This window comes from Rhinopithecus roxellana, chromosome 5 (assembly GCF_007565055.1).
Source record: "Rhinopithecus roxellana isolate Shanxi Qingling chromosome 5, ASM756505v1, whole genome shotgun sequence".
Lineage (NCBI taxonomy): Eukaryota > Metazoa > Chordata > Mammalia > Primates > Cercopithecidae > Rhinopithecus > Rhinopithecus roxellana.
Window position 1 is genome coordinate 31,587,237 of NC_044553.1, and position 15,530 is coordinate 31,602,766.

The 15,530-nt window shown below is 36.9% G+C and overlaps 1 protein-coding gene across 4 annotated transcripts in view; it reads left to right on the top strand.

Moving 5' to 3' along the window:
- CTDSPL2 (CTD small phosphatase like 2) overlaps nt 1-15,530 on the top strand; it is a 112,115-nt gene extending 96,585 nt beyond the window's left edge. For all 4 annotated transcript variants that reach the window (XM_030931052.1, XM_010385232.2, XM_030931049.1 and 1 more), the window contains 5 exons: nt 970-1,032; nt 1,137-1,216; nt 5,631-5,757; nt 7,744-7,839; nt 10,521-15,530. In XM_030931052.1, coding sequence (XP_030786912.1) covers nt 970-1,032; nt 1,137-1,216; nt 5,631-5,757; nt 7,744-7,839; nt 10,521-10,586 — 432 coding nt within the window. In that variant the 3' untranslated portion in view covers nt 10,587-15,530. The remainder of the gene's footprint in view (nt 1-969; nt 1,033-1,136; nt 1,217-5,630; nt 5,758-7,743; nt 7,840-10,520) is intronic.

The window sequence follows — 15,530 nt, forward strand, 5'->3', positions numbered from 1 at the left end:
TTTGTTGCTACCACAAAGTGTTTTGTTTGCTTTTAATCTGAATCTGTGAATCTAGTTCAATAAATACTTGTTATTTGTGGTATCTGAAATTATAATAGTCACCTTTGAATGAAGTACAGTATTTTTCTTTCTGTAAAATTTTGTAACAAAATGAATACAATTTAGAGGAGTCAGAATGTAAATAGTTTTAATGGATGCTCATGGCTTTTTTGAATATTAGATTATAGGAGCTATATTAAATGTAGGTAAAGAGAGACACGGAAATAATAAAATAATGTATGTAAAGCAGCTCTGTGGGTACTGTAGTCTTTTCTGATACCAGTAGGTTTTGAGAACTGTTGTGTTTGACTATTAGAATTTTAATCTCAAGTAACCAATAGTGCTAATTTAGATGTCACATCTGAATCATTAAATGTAGAATAGCAAGATTGATTTCTGAAAAATTGAGGTTATTTAAACCCACCAATCCAGACGTTTCCTTTTGAATATTATTTACTTTGGTATAAATATAAAATAGAGATATTTTTAGCAGGTGGTTGTTTGAAGGAATTCTGAGTAATTATTGAGGAAGGTCATTGAGACAGGTCAGCTAGAGGTGGACACAATTGGATGGATTCTACCTGGCTGGAAGATGGAGCTTACTGGTGGATCAAAATCTCAGAGGGAAACTTTCCATTTTTAGCTTAAATGTTTATTAAAATTACATTCCAGTGAAGTACTGTATGCTGCTATTTTATTAGTAAAAATGAACTGATCATCAGTGATTACTATTATCCCACCAAAGAGATTGTTTTAAGTGATCGCTTGTATGTGAAATATATTTGGTTTGAGTGGTACTTAGTTAATATTTCTATACTTTAAAACATGAACTTTTTAATTATAATCAAAGTTAGAATACAGCACATCTTAAAAAGAAGTGGTTTCCCGTTGTATGTTTATTTGCTGAAATCTATCTTTGTATTTCCTCAGGTTTATGTGAGATTAAGACCATTTTTCAGGGAATTCCTGGAACGAATGTCTCAGATGTATGAGGTAAACATGCTTAAGCTAATTACCTATGTATTTTTATTTTATTCAATATAGTACCCATATTTAGACCATGTATAATGATTACTTCTTTTCCCCTGAATTTATAGATCATTCTTTTTACTGCTTCTAAGAAGGTGTATGCAGACAAGTTACTGAACATACTAGACCCTAAAAAGCAACTGGTCAGGTAAATTTAATTAAGAAATAGTGGAAATGTCTGTCACACTGATCTATGAAATTACTGATTCTATTTCATTTTAATGGCCATTTTCAGTTGGCTGCATATGTGTTGAATGGTGAATATAAATGAATTTTTTAAGCCCCTAAACTCTTTAAAAGAGTTCCTAATGATGGAACTCCAGACAGACGTTCTTTAAAGGATACAAAGATCCAGTGCCTTTATTCACTGTGACATCTATATCCTCATTTCTTTCGGGACTGGGGGAGACAGGGGTTTGGGGGGTTGTGTAGAATTTTTCCACATTGTGCATGATGTTTCATCTCCATACGTCTCTGAGATAATGCATGTTAATTTTACTTTTTAATGGCATAGAGAAATAAAATTTATTTTTTAGCAGAAAGGATCAAATTAAGCTCTTGCTTTTTTTGAAAGCAAATTTATCTTCCATGGAAAGAAAATGTTACATGAATCTGATTGGAAATTACAATGGGCTTAGTCACTCAGGTTATCCTGACTGGACTTAATTCCTTGTGTGTGCCCTGAGCCAGCAGATGCAGTGTGTTCCTGGTTAGTGGGAGTGCCGTGGTGATTTTAAAACATTATGATAATTAGTTCCATTATTTTGTCAGCTGAAGTGAGATAGTAAGACTGCAGCAGTCTTGCTGTATCCTTTAAGATGAGGAGTTAATCTTTGAGTTTTTGACCAATAGCTGAGAGAGATGACACAAAAGGCTCATAAAAGCTTTAATAGGGCCAGGAGCAGTGGCTCACGCCTGTAATCCCAGCACTTTGGGAAGCCGAGTCCAGCTGATCACCTGAGGTCAGGAGCTTGAGGCCAGCCTGATCAACATGGAGAAACCCCTTCTCTACTAAAATTATAAAATTAGGTGGGCGTGGTGATGCATGCCTGTAATCCCAGCCACCTGGTAGGCGGAGGTTGCGAGATCGTGCCATTGCACTCCAGCCTGGGCAACAAGAGCAGAACTCTGTCTCAAAAAAAAAAAAAACTTTAATAAGCTGGCTTCTTTCCTTCCTTCCTTCCTTCCTTCCTTCCTTCCTTCCTTCCTTCCTTCCTTCCTTCCTTCCTTCCTTCCTCCCTCCCTCCCTCCCTCCCTCCCTCCCTCCCTCCCTCCCTCCCTCCCTCCCTCCCTCCCTCCCTCCCTCCCTCCTTCCCTTCCTTCCTTCCTTCCTTCCCTTTCTTTTCTCTCTCTCCCTCTCTTTTCTTTTTTGAGGCAATTCTCACTCTGTTACCTAGGCTGGAGTGCAGTTTGCGATCTCTGTCTTCTGAGTTTAAGAGATTCTCCTGCCTCAGCCTCTCAAGTAACTGGGACTATGTGCATGCTAGCACACCTGGCTAATTTTTTGTGTTTTTGGTAAAGATGGGGTTTCATCCATGTTGGCCAGGCTGGTCTTGAACTCCTGACCTCAAGTGATCCACCCACTTTGGCCTCCCAAAGTGCTGGGATTACAGGCGTGAGCCACCGCACTCAGCCCAGCTGGGTATTAATTTTCTTAAATACTTTTCCCATGTTGTCTTACTGGAAAATCCTAAACTGTATTTTGTGCTGTTAACAGTCCTTTATTATTCAGTGGTTGCAAGTACGCTGAAAGACTTTTCCTAATGTTCATATTTTGGAGGGTTTTTTCTTCTAAATAAAGTTGTGGTATCTTTTTTAATCTAAAGGGTCAAAATAAGTAAGCTGCAGTCACACAAATGGGAAATGGTATTTTCTGTTTACAAAAGTATATTGTAATTTATACTAATTTTACCTCACTTTACTAAAGTATACCCAGTGATTTTGTTTTGATGACTTCATTCATTATAATGATTTCTATTCGCCACCTCCAATATTCCAGGAAACAGTGGTGAGCAACACAAGCTCTTCCCTCTTGGAGCTTTCATTTACAAAAGAGGAACAAATGATAGTCCTGCTGTGACAATGTGTTATAAATTAACAATCCTCTTTTAAACTAGATTTATAAAACCTACACACTTGAGGGTTTCCATTTGTTCTTTCTAGTTGTATTTTGAAAAATCTGAAACAAAAGCTTGTATTTTTGTTTGTTTGTTTGACAGAGTCTTGCTCTGTCGCCCAGGCTGGAGTGCAGTGGTGTGATCTTGGCTCACTGTAAACTTCGCCTCCCAGATTCAAGCGATTCTCTGGCCTCAGCCTCCTGATTAGCTGGGATTATAGGCGCGCATTACCACGCCCAGCTAATTTTTGTATTTTTAGTAGAGACGGGGTTTCATCATGTTGGTCAGGCTGGTCTGGAACGCCTGACCTCGTGATCCGCCCACGTTGGCCTCCTAAAGTGCTGGGATTACAGGCGCGAGCCACCGCACCCAGTCAGCAAAAGCTTTTCAAACAGTAGATTGTGAGTGCTATAGGGAATTGTCTGTGTCAGTGATAAGATAGACTCTAAGAAATTCCTATGATCTAGGCCGGGCGCTGTGGCTCACACCTGTAATCCCAGCACTTTGGGAGGCCAAGGCCTGCAGATCATGAGGTCAGGAGTTCAAGACCAGCCTGGCCAACCTAATGAAACCCCGTCTCTACTAAAAATACAAAAAAAATTAGCTGGCCATGGTGGCACGGGTGCCTGTAATCGCAGCTACCTGGAGGCAGAGGTTGCAGTGAGCTGAGAGTCTGCCGTTGCACTCCAACCTGGGCAACAGTGGGAGACTCCATCTCAAAAAAAAAATAAAGAAGAAAAGAAAAAAAGAAATTCCTGTTTCTCTAAATCTCATGAGTTTCTAAAGAAGCAAGTCTACTCACATGGAAGAGTAGACTTTGATGACTGGTACAAACTGCTCTTTGATGACTGGTACAAATAGTTTTCTTCTAAAAATGCAAATACAGGCTGTACACCCTCAGATTCCTGAATGAATAATTGGAAGGTTTTTACTGTAATTTAATTAAAATAACTGTAGTATCCACGTACAGATTCAGTTGTCTCCTGTCTCAGTGAGTTTGCCACTATTGGTGAAGAGGCATCAACAGTGACTTGAATTTACATGCTGTATCTGCCTTTCCAATTTCCTCATATCCAATTGTTTATAGAAATAAAACAATGAATCTTATTTAGGCCCAACCAAGGTTTGAATTAAGTTACTTAGTCTTTTTTGTTTGTTTGTTTTTTCAAAGTAGAACTGACTAAACCTTCCAGGGGCCAGATGATCATTTGACTGTGATTATTAAAGTTATTCCTTATAAGAAGGGGGAAAGAACTGCTTATACATTTTGTCTGTTAAATTCTTCCTTTTTGCCATACCAACTGGCAGTGATAATTTTAAGGTTGAGTTTTTGTTTGTGCGTGTGTATATGTAGATTTTTATTTATTCTTGGTAGCAGTGTGAAATATTTTGTGGGTAGAAAATCCCCGTTTCTTGAAACTGCATAATTTAAAATACAGGTCCAAATAGGTCCTAGGTTTTACAAAATTGTTAGTGTGATTAAGACACAAGGAAGACAACTTACCAATTATTAATATATACAGAATAGAGTACTTCAAGGTAGAAAAAAATTATTATATGTATCAATTATTAGTAATGTTCAGAGACTAATATTTTGGGTATAAATTGAGATTATAATAATCACTTTAGTATTATTGTAAATCCTTTAATAGCTTTCTAAAATGATGTAGCATTTTTCTATTTGGGTGAAACATCGGTTTACATTTATAATACTTGATACTTAAATTTGAATTCCTCATTTCATTTAATTTCTGTTTTTTCAAATGATCATACACATATACTAAAAGAAAGAGGGGTGTTTAGGAAATGATGAAATGATGGAATGTTTTGGTCTTAGGACCTTTTCTCAAAAAATATAAGGAAATCTAAAAAGCATTTTTCCAAATGCCAACACAGAAACATTCCTTCTTATATTTTCTATTCTGGCATGTACAGGGATAGGGAGGCTGTGTGGTCCACTGGTTAGAGCCAAGGACTGGGAGCCAGGAGGATCCTGGGTTCCAATGCGGGGCTAACCACTGACTTACTGTGTGACCTTGGGCAAGTCACTTGACCTCCTTGTGCCTCAGTCAACCATCTGGAAAATTGGTTAAAAAGCAGGACCTCGCTGACAACCAGATGCTGCATCTGAGCTGAGCTTTCCTGGGTAAATAAATTACAAAAACAATTTAGAGTTTTTAATCCCCCTTTATAATTTAATTATAACATTTTGGGATAAACTCAAGTTCTTTAAGGCCTAGTAATATTTGGTTGTAAGCTTTCAATAATTGCTAAGAATTTTTATAGTAAAATGGCAGCCCAACGCTTAGGCCCATATTTGTGTTTGAATTTCCTTCAAGAGAGAAAATAATATGGCTTAACCTATAAAGCCTATGGTATATATATGTGTGTATATGTAGAAAGTTTTTTGTTTTTTTTTTAATTTGTTTTTATTTTTATGTTTAGGCACCGGCTTTTCCGTGAACATTGTGTTTGTGTACAAGGAAACTATATAAAGGACTTAAATATTCTTGGAAGAGATCTTTCAAAAACTATAATAATTGACAACTCACCACAAGCCTTTGCATATCAGGTAGGAAGAAAGTTGATAAACTCAGATTGGAAAAAATACAATGAAGATACATGCTGCCAAACAGAATATGATGGGAAAAGAAGAGAATTTTCACTGGTGGAATTTCCCTTTAGTGTGTCATTGTTTTAGAATTAGAAATGACAAAGTAGTATATTCCTTTTGGAAAATATTTACTTAAATGACATGCAGCATAAATGAAGAAAAACCTGAGTAAGAAAACTATAAGATAAGCATCATTTAATAGCATTCTTATCAGTTATTAAATCAATAATTAATCAGTAATTTAATCATAAAGATATTTGAGTACTATAGCTATTTTAACTATGTTCTGGTTATTTGGTTTAATGTTCTGAAATATTTTCTTAGACTATTTTATCAATATATTTGTACCTTTTGCTAGTATAACTACAACTATAGCTGAGTCATCCTTCCTTTTTTTTTTTTTTTTTTTTTTTTTTTTTTTTTTTTTGAGAAGGAGTTTTGCTCTTGTTGCCCAGACTGGAGTGCAATGGTACGGTATCAGCTCACTGCAACCTCCACCTCCTGGGTTTAAGCGATTCTCCTGCCTCAACTTCCTGAGTAGCTGGGATTACAGGCACCTGCCACCACGCCTGTCTAATTTTGTATTTTTAGTAGAGACGGTGTTTCTCCATGTTGGTCAGGCTGGTCTCGAACTCCTACCTCAGGTGATCCGCTGCCCCGCAGCCTCCCAAAGTGCTGGGATTACAGGTGTGAGCCACTGTGCCTGGCTGATGAGTCATCCTTTCAAGGTATATTTTAGATTATGAATATGTCCATGTGATATGATTTCTTTCTGTTTTCTTTTCTGTCTTTCTGTTTTTGTTTGTTTTTTTGAGATGGAGTTTTTCTCTTGTCGCCCAGGCTGGAGTGCAGTGGCATGATCTCAGCTCACTGCAGCCTCCACCTCCTGGGTTCAGGTGATTCTCCTGCCTCCACCTCCTGAGTAGCTGGCACTACAGGTGCACGCCACTATGCCTTGCTAATTTTTTTGTATTATTAGTAGAGATGGGGTTTTGCTATGTTGGCCAGACTGGTCTCGAACTTCTGACCTCAGGTGCTCCACCTGCCCCAGCCTCCCAGAGTGCTGGGATTCCAGGTGTGAGCCACCGCAACCAGCCCCATGTGATAGGATTTCTTAGATTTGCTTCACAATAAGCCAGTCCAGAATAGGGATGATGGAAAGTGAATTGGAGTATAAACTAGATTTGTCCTTCTGTGTTTAAAAATGTCTACAATAAAAAGAAAACAAGGGAAAAGCTGTATAGGATATTATTTAGATCCTTACTTTTATTTGTTTACATTTAAAAATGTCTTTAAGAATTTCATCTTGGTTCCTAGATAAAATTATATCAATTATCCTTCATCTCATATACAACATTTAGCCTAAATTTTAAAACATTTTATCCCAGAGATTTTTCACCATAAAATAAGTATGGCTTACGTTCTTGTTTTTAGGCTCCTCTTCAATGAAATACCATTAATTCGTTAAGTTTCTACTATATTTCAGGTTATCCTGCTCGATGGGAATAGAATAATGAATGGGAGATATGGTCACTGTATTTAAGGGGGAGAAAAGTATAGGCTTTTCTATATTCTCTTTAGATTGGTGGTGCCCCATCTTTCACAGTGCCTATCTAGCATTGTACTAATTGTAACTATTTCTTGAAAGAATAAAGGAATATTTTAGTTATATTAATGATCCTTGTAGAATGTGTTTTAATGGAACTTTCTTGTTTAGTTTTATGTACTCTGAGAAGAAATGACACTGAAAAACCAATAGGCTTCAATTTATTTCCTTATCCTCTGTCTCTTGCACTATTGAGTTGTCAAAGAAAAGTCTGGCGACATTACTTTTCAAAGGAACTTTTAGATCAGTGTTTACTTAATAAGTCTTTGTTTATTTTTTAACTTTTTCCAAACTAGGCATAAGTAAAAGAGGATTTAATTACTTATTTATTGTTTTAGCTTTCTAATGGAATCCCTATAGAAAGTTGGTTTATGGATAAAAATGACAATGAACTCCTAAAATTGATTCCATTCCTGGAGAAGCTTGTAGAACTGGTAAGTATAGCTTATCTTTTTCTGTTGTGTTTTTGTTAGCTCTGTTTTGTTTTGTTAAAAAGAAATAAATCTTTTTAAATGTCTTTGCTTTATGTGTACTGACTTAAAAAGTCACCTGTGAGCCAGGTCACAGGTGCCATCATAGGTGCCTGTAGTGCCAGCTACTTTAGAGTCTGAGGCAAGAAGATTGATTGAGCCTAGGAATTTGAGGTCATACTAGGCAACATAGTGAGACTCCAGCTCTTTAAAAATAATAACGATGATAATAAAGTCATCTGTCATGGGAGATAAGGGCAAAGGTTGTAAAAGATTATGTGTTGGCCGGGCGCGGTGGCTCAAGCCTGTAATCCCAGCACTTTGGGAGGCTGAGACGGGCGGATCACGAGGCCAGGAGATCGAGACCATCCTGGCTAATATGGTGAAACCCCGTCTCTACTAAAAAAATACAAAAAACTAGCCGGGCATGGTGGCAGGCGCCTGTAGTCCCAGCTACTCGGGAGGCTGAGGCAGGAGAATGGCGGGAACCCGGGAGGCGGAGCTTGCAGTGAGTTGAGATCCGGCCACTGCACTCCAGCCTGGGTGACAAGAGCGAGACTCTGTCTTCAAAAAAAAAAAAGAAAAAAAAAAAGAAAAAGATTATGTGCATTTTCAAACTTTTTTGTTTTTTGAGGCAGGGTCTTGTTCTGTCACCCAGGCTGCAGTATAGTAACATAATACTACTCATAGCAGCCTTGACTTCCTGGGCTCAATCAATCCTCCTGGCTCAGCCTCCTGGGTAACTGGGACTATAAGCATGTGCCACCACACCTGGCAAATTTTTGTGTTTTTTTGTAGAGAGGGGATTTTACCGTGTTGCCCACGCTGGTCTCAAACTCTTGGGCTCAAACTATCTGCCCAGCTCAGCCTCCCATAATGCTGGGATTACAGATGTGAGCCACCATACCCAGCCACATTTTCAGGCTTTATATATTATATTAAAATTATGCTTATCAGTATTTAAGAATTTATAGATTGAATGTCTTTACTATTTCAGTGGTGTTTCTCTTATAAGTTGCTGGGCAGTTGTGTTAGAAATAACATTAAATTGGCCGGGCATGGTGGCTCATGCCTGTAATCCCAGCACTTTGAGAGGCCGAGGCAGGTGGGTCACTTGAGGTCAGGAGATCAAGACCAGCCTGGCCAACATGGTGAAACCCCCTCTCTACTAAAAATACAAAAATGAGCTGGGCATGGTGGTGGGCGCCTCTAATCCCAGCTACTCTAGAGGCTGAGGTAGGAGAATCACTTGAACCTGGGAGGCGGAGGTTGCAGTGAGCCGAGATTGCACCACTGCACTCCAGCCTGGGCGACAGAGTGAGGCTTCGTTTCAAAACAAAACAAACAAAAAAACATTAAATTTTTCATTTTGATATTATAATTCACATCTAGAATTAATGCTTATGCCACCGAAATTTTATTCTGGGAATTCTATTTCTATATCACATGGAACACTTAGCTTTAAAGACCTATGTAGAAAGTAGAATTCCCTTTTACCTATCTTGGTTTGGCCTCTATTGCTTAATGAAACTTTGGCGGAGTGTAGTAGTACACACCTTTTTAATCCCACTGGTTTTGTTTGTTTGTTTGTTTGTTTGAGACAGGGTCTTGCGCTTTCGCCCAGGCTGGAGTGCAGTGGCGCGATCTCAGCTCACTGCAGCCTCCACCTCCCAGGTTCAAGTGATTGTCGTGCCTCCGCCTTCTAAGTAGCTGGGATTACTGGCACCCGCCACCATGCCTGGCTAATTTTTTGTATTTTTAGTAGAGACTGGGTTTCACCATGTTGGCCAGGCTGATCTTTGAACTCCTCACCTCAGGTAATCTACCTGCCTTGGCCTCCCAAAGTGCTGGGATTACAGGCATGAGCCACTGTACCCAGCAGTAATCCCACCATTTTGGAAGGCTAAGGTGGGAGGATTACTTGAGGCCAGGAGTTTGAGACTAGCCAGGTCAACATAATGAGACCTCATCGCTACATACATACATACATAAGCAAGCAAGCAAGCAGGGCATTGTGGTATGTGCCTATAATTCCAGCTACTCAGGAGGCTGAGGTGGGAGGATTGCTTGAGCCCAGAAGTTTGAGGCTCCAGTGAACCAGGATTGTGCCACTGCATTCCAGCCTGGGTGAAAGAGCAAGACCCTGTCATTCATTCATTCATTCATTTATAAATAAACAAATCTTGGGAGGCCAAGGTGGGCAGATCACTTGAGGTCAGGAGTTGAAGACCAGCCTGGCCAACATGGTGAAACCCCACCTGTACAAAAATCACAAAAAATTAGCCAGACATGGTGGCTGGCATCTGTATTCCCAGCTACTTAGGAGGCTGAGGCACGAGAATCGCTTGAACCCAGGAGGTAGAAGTTGCAGTGAGCTGAGATTGTGCCATTGCACTCCAGCCTAAGCAACAGAGCAGGACTCTGTCTCAGAAAATAAAAATTAAAAAAAAAAAAAAAAAAAATTCAATGACAATTTTAAAAAATCTAAAATTAACTGCATCTGTGTAGTATTTCCGTTTGGCAAACAAAATATGTCATAAAATAAAAACTGGTATGTTTTCTCTGCAAGGTAAGAATATCTATGTTATGAGGATCATATCTTTGAAATTATATGCCTTTTTAAAAATTGTCTTTTTTCCACACAGAATGAAGATGTTCGACCACACATCAGAGACAGATTTCGCTTGCATGATTTGCTGCCCCCAGATTAAGTACAAAGACTTGTCAAATCACTGAAGGGGGAGAGAATGCAGGACCCTTTTGGACTAAGACAAAAACATTGCCATTACTGTTGAAATTTTGCATTTTTGTACCCCGTCTTGCTTTTCTTATCTTTGGTGCCCAATAATAATCAAGGGTTACAGAAAGAGACTTTATCTATCTCAGATCGAATACATATAGTAGGTAGGCTAAAACAGAAGAGTCTTTAGAACTAGTGCAACTCCAGTGAAATTTTTTTATGTACAGGACATCTGCAGTTTATAAAGAATTCTGTTTCTGCCACCAGCAGTTTGACCTGTAGTCACACAGGATTTTATGATAATAACAGAGATGAAAATGGACTTTTATTTTCTCTCTGTTTGGTGCTCTAAGTGGGTTTGTAGCCACTTTTCTGTTACTTTATGATTCTCATTTCAACAGGAATGGCCAGTAAAAGTTGTTTTATTTTTCCTGTTAAGGTTTATAACCTTTTTACATTTTTGACCTGTATTAGATTAGAATTTCATTATGCATTCCGTTTAGTTGAGGCGCTTCATAGTTTTCTGGAGATAGTCAGTTTTTAGTTTTTTATTATACATTTGAATGGCCGTTTTCCTGCTTTGTCTGCCTGCACATTGTATATTTGTTTAAAAATATTCTCTACTTTTAGTCCATGTAAGTTTCATTTAGAAAGACATGCATTTATATTTTGTTTCTGTAATATTCTACTGTAGGTGAAATCTTTTCAAAAATCAAGAGACTGGGTAGATAAGAATATATGAATGACTAATATACAAAAGATTTAAACCATTGTGATGGCGTATATTCTCAAATGGTAATATCTTGCAATGGCACACAGATTTAATGGATAAAGGTATACCTCAGACTTCACTGTGCTCAGAAATCTTTGAGGAGAAAGTTTGGTCACCTGTTTGGCTTGATTTAGTTACTGCTGCCTTTGGTTTTCTCCAGGAATGAAGTATTCAGCACAGTGACTCAGTATTTTTAGTTATTTTGCATGGGCTGGTAGTACCTCTGTTATGCCCTCAGTTACAATCAATTTAAAACTGTGTAACAGTCTTGGTACCTAACAGTAGCTATGCATAATCCTGTGGCACAGTACACTCCCAAGCCACCAATGCAGTTAATATGCTCTCATAGTGGTTTTTCTATGCTATATGAAAATAGTCTTCAAGCCTTGGTTCTCTAATGCAGCTACCACAAGAGGTTGATATTTTTATAGTGGCGTGTAATCTCCTTTTCGGGAGGCTTTTTATGGAAGGTAGAATTTGTAAAAGTTCGTATGCTTTGCCTCTCAACTGCATTAACATGCCACAGGCTCAGACTGTTTTTGTGTAAAGGATGTCAAAGAACGGCACTTTTTCTAAAGAGAAGTTTGATATTTTGTATGCTTGTTAAGAAAGTACAGTATTGGAAATTAAAGGTGGACAACTGATAATTGAGGAGTATGTCAATTAATTTTTTATGTATATTACCTGTTTACTTGTACAACTTACTGTACAAATTACATGCAGCTTCATTTTCAAATGAATCCTTAAAATAAGGAAATCTTTTTAGGAAAACATTTAATTTTTGTATTTTTGATTTTAAAGGCATGAGTTATGTCAATTTTCAGTGTATTAATGAAGATTTTAACTTTTCATCAGGTTGAGTGTTTTCTTACTATATTATCTGTTGTGTATGTAGTTAGCATATTGTGTCACTGAACTGTTTAAAAATCTAGCATGTAGAGCAAGCCTGTTTTGTGGAAAATCCTTATTCATTAAAAAAATAATCATGGCAGATTTTCTGCAAAAAAAAAAAAAAGCAAAAGCATTTGCAATTCAGAATACTGATTTTTTTAATTTTATTTAAAGAAAGGTATTTTGCTTGCAGGAAAAAAATACTACAGATTCATTTTAATGAGAATCTTTGAAATGTATTTATCTTTAGGGCATCTGGGCATCTTTATGCTGTTTGTCTTCTGTCTTTCTTGAAATAAAATGTACATACGTTACCTTTACATATGCTCTTGCTCAAAATTGTGAACCTAGTTACATTTCTCCCTGCTCCCTTCCTTTTTATGCGCAAACAGCGAAACCCAAAATTTATATGAGATCTGAACTTTCAGCATGCATTCTGTTTGCTGAAAGATTTCCTGATTTAGTGCATTCTCAAAGGGCTTTCCCATAATCTAAAGGGAAATGTAAGCACCTATTCTCTTGTGCCTGTGGGCACTTCAATAATAAAAACCAACTTTTTAAACTAATCATCTTTTATCAATGATTAAGTTGTTTTCAGTCCCACGCTAGGAAAGTTCCTTTAAGTCAGCTGATCAAGCAGAAGATGCTTCCGTAAAGAAATAAACTAAGAAAATTTTATATGGCTTGAGAAAATTTCTTGAGGCCAAATTAATATTTTTTTCTTCATTACTTTATTTGAGTCATTTTAAATTTGTTAATACAAAATTTAAGATAATTTACAGAGACAATTTAGCCAGCTTCCTTCCACCTTAACATAATGTCTTGTCTTCCCATTATCCTCTCTTTTCTTTATCTGTTGGTAGACATAAAATACTTCCATTTAGTTAATCAGAGGTGTATATTTTTTAAATTGAAATGTGCCCAGCCCCTTCAGCTCACACAGGAAACATGAACTCTTCAAAAACTGACTAGTAAATGCAGGAGAGGTGGATACCTGGTGAGACACAGCGAAAGTGACCTGTATACACATTACAACTCTGGAGTACATATTAAAGTCATGCTATTTCCAGTGGTAAATTCCTGACTTTTAAGACATTCTTTTAAATATTTGTATCATTGTTAGGATGTTTTAATCAGTTGTTTTTTAATTCCATGTAATATATGTAGCCCTCATCAGATTTATATCACCGTATTTCTCCTTGTGTCCTAAGAGAATTGATGACAATTCGTAACCATAAATTGTTTTATATTAGCTAGTATGTATATTTATTTTTACCCAGTGGCTTTATCTGTTTCCCAAAATTTGTTTGGGATTTGTTGAAAGCATTGTGTAACTTCTATAAACGGCTATTTTCTTGTAACTGTCAGTGAAATGAATGTGTACATTGTTTTTTTTTTTTTTTTTTTTTGTATTTCTCTGGTTTTTTTTTTTGTTTTTTGTTTTTTTTTTTTTTTTTTTTTTCAAGGGTTAACAGAATGGTTTTTTAAAAAAATTATCTTTGGCCAATGACTTTTTCAGCTAGATCTTACTTTCAGTCAACCTTCTAAAGAAGTTCGTTTCTCATTGTTTTGTTCCGTCAACTTGCCTGAAAGACTTCATCTCATCAATGAAGAAAGCATTTCATTACTCCTACAAATCTTTCCTGCGAGCACAGAATTCTTCATAAGGACCAGATCTCTTTCATGTCTGTGTCAATCACATAAAGCTAAAATGTAAAGGACATTGAAGCCTTTATTTAATTGTACTAATATGACGGTGTTATATACTACATCATTAGCTAGTTAAGGTTTTCTGACCTGACTTCTCTTTGTCTTCCTAGGTATTTATTTGTTATCTCTTTTAATCTTGTGTATCTAAATTAACTTAGTTAATAGTTACCCACCGAATAACTATGCCAAGCAACTAGTAAAGAATGTTTATTTTATTTCCCCTTATAGGGGAAGAGTGGACTGGGAACAAAAATGTATGGGCCAAAAGGCCTTAGGGTTGTCATTCATTCACTTTCTTATTCCTCTTATGAGCTATAATTGAGTATAGTATTTTTTTAGTGGTAATGTGCTTACGTCATTACTTCTCATGTCTTCCCCTGAGTTGAAAGCCTACGACGAACCTGTATAAAATACATTTAAGAATTTTCATAATACGAACCACAAAACTGAGTATCTTATATTGAAATGCTACTTAAGTTATTATTGGAATCCAAGTCTTACTAATTAGGATACATTTTTATAAAATGTTTCTCTGTATCTTGAATTGAAATTACTTGCCCAGAGGTGAGAGTTCTGGGGGTATAACATGATTTGAGATCTTTTTTTAAAAAAGGGTGGGGTGGGGGGAGAGAGCGACAAGTTTATACTAGTTTATGCTTTTGATATTAGTATTTTAAGATACATCAGTTGGTTCCTAAACCTGACCATTAGAATTACTCTAAGGAGCTCTTAAAATAGATTTCTGGGGCCTACCCCTGGAAAATTGTCTCACTGGATTTCGAGAGGGGCCTGAGAGTTCTGGCTTTTTTGGTTGGTTGGTTGGTTTTTCTTCCTTTCTTTTTTTTTTTTTTTTTTTTCTTTAAAGCTCTCCTGGTGATTCTAATAGCCAGTATTGGGAAATCAGTGTATTAGCTAAATGTGACACTGGTTTGAGAGTAGGCAACAAAATTAAAGTTTACCAGACATCTCTTTGTGGTAGAGCTTTTTTTTTTTCTTTTTTTCTTTTCATTTCTTTTCTTTTCTTTTTAACTGGGACCCGATTTCACAGAACTTATTCAAGATACATGGAGGAATAATAAAGAAGATTGAGGCTACTGCTCATTATCATTTTTGTCTTTCATACTTTTTTAAGGGTTTGCATTTCTAGGACTTGGAATAGTTGACCATATACATAGCTAAAGGACATGTCCCTGAATGAGACCATTATATATATTATCTGTAAAATATTTCACTATTTTTTTATTTTATAAATCTTTGTAGAAATAAGCAATGAAATACTACTTTCATCTTTTGAAATGGGATTTTTCAAGGCAGTGTCCTTTTGGCATTAAGGTAGGGGGGAGTTAATATTCTCTCTGCCTGTTTCCATGTGAATCAATATAAAGTCATGGACATTTAAAAATCTCAATTTAATTTCTTCTTATTTACTATGCAGTATAGCCGTGAACAAGTAATGTAGATTTAGTTTTCTCATCTTCAAATGCCCTGATCACCCTACCTCACAGGGTTGTTGTGGGGATAAATAAAACTTTTATGGAAGCA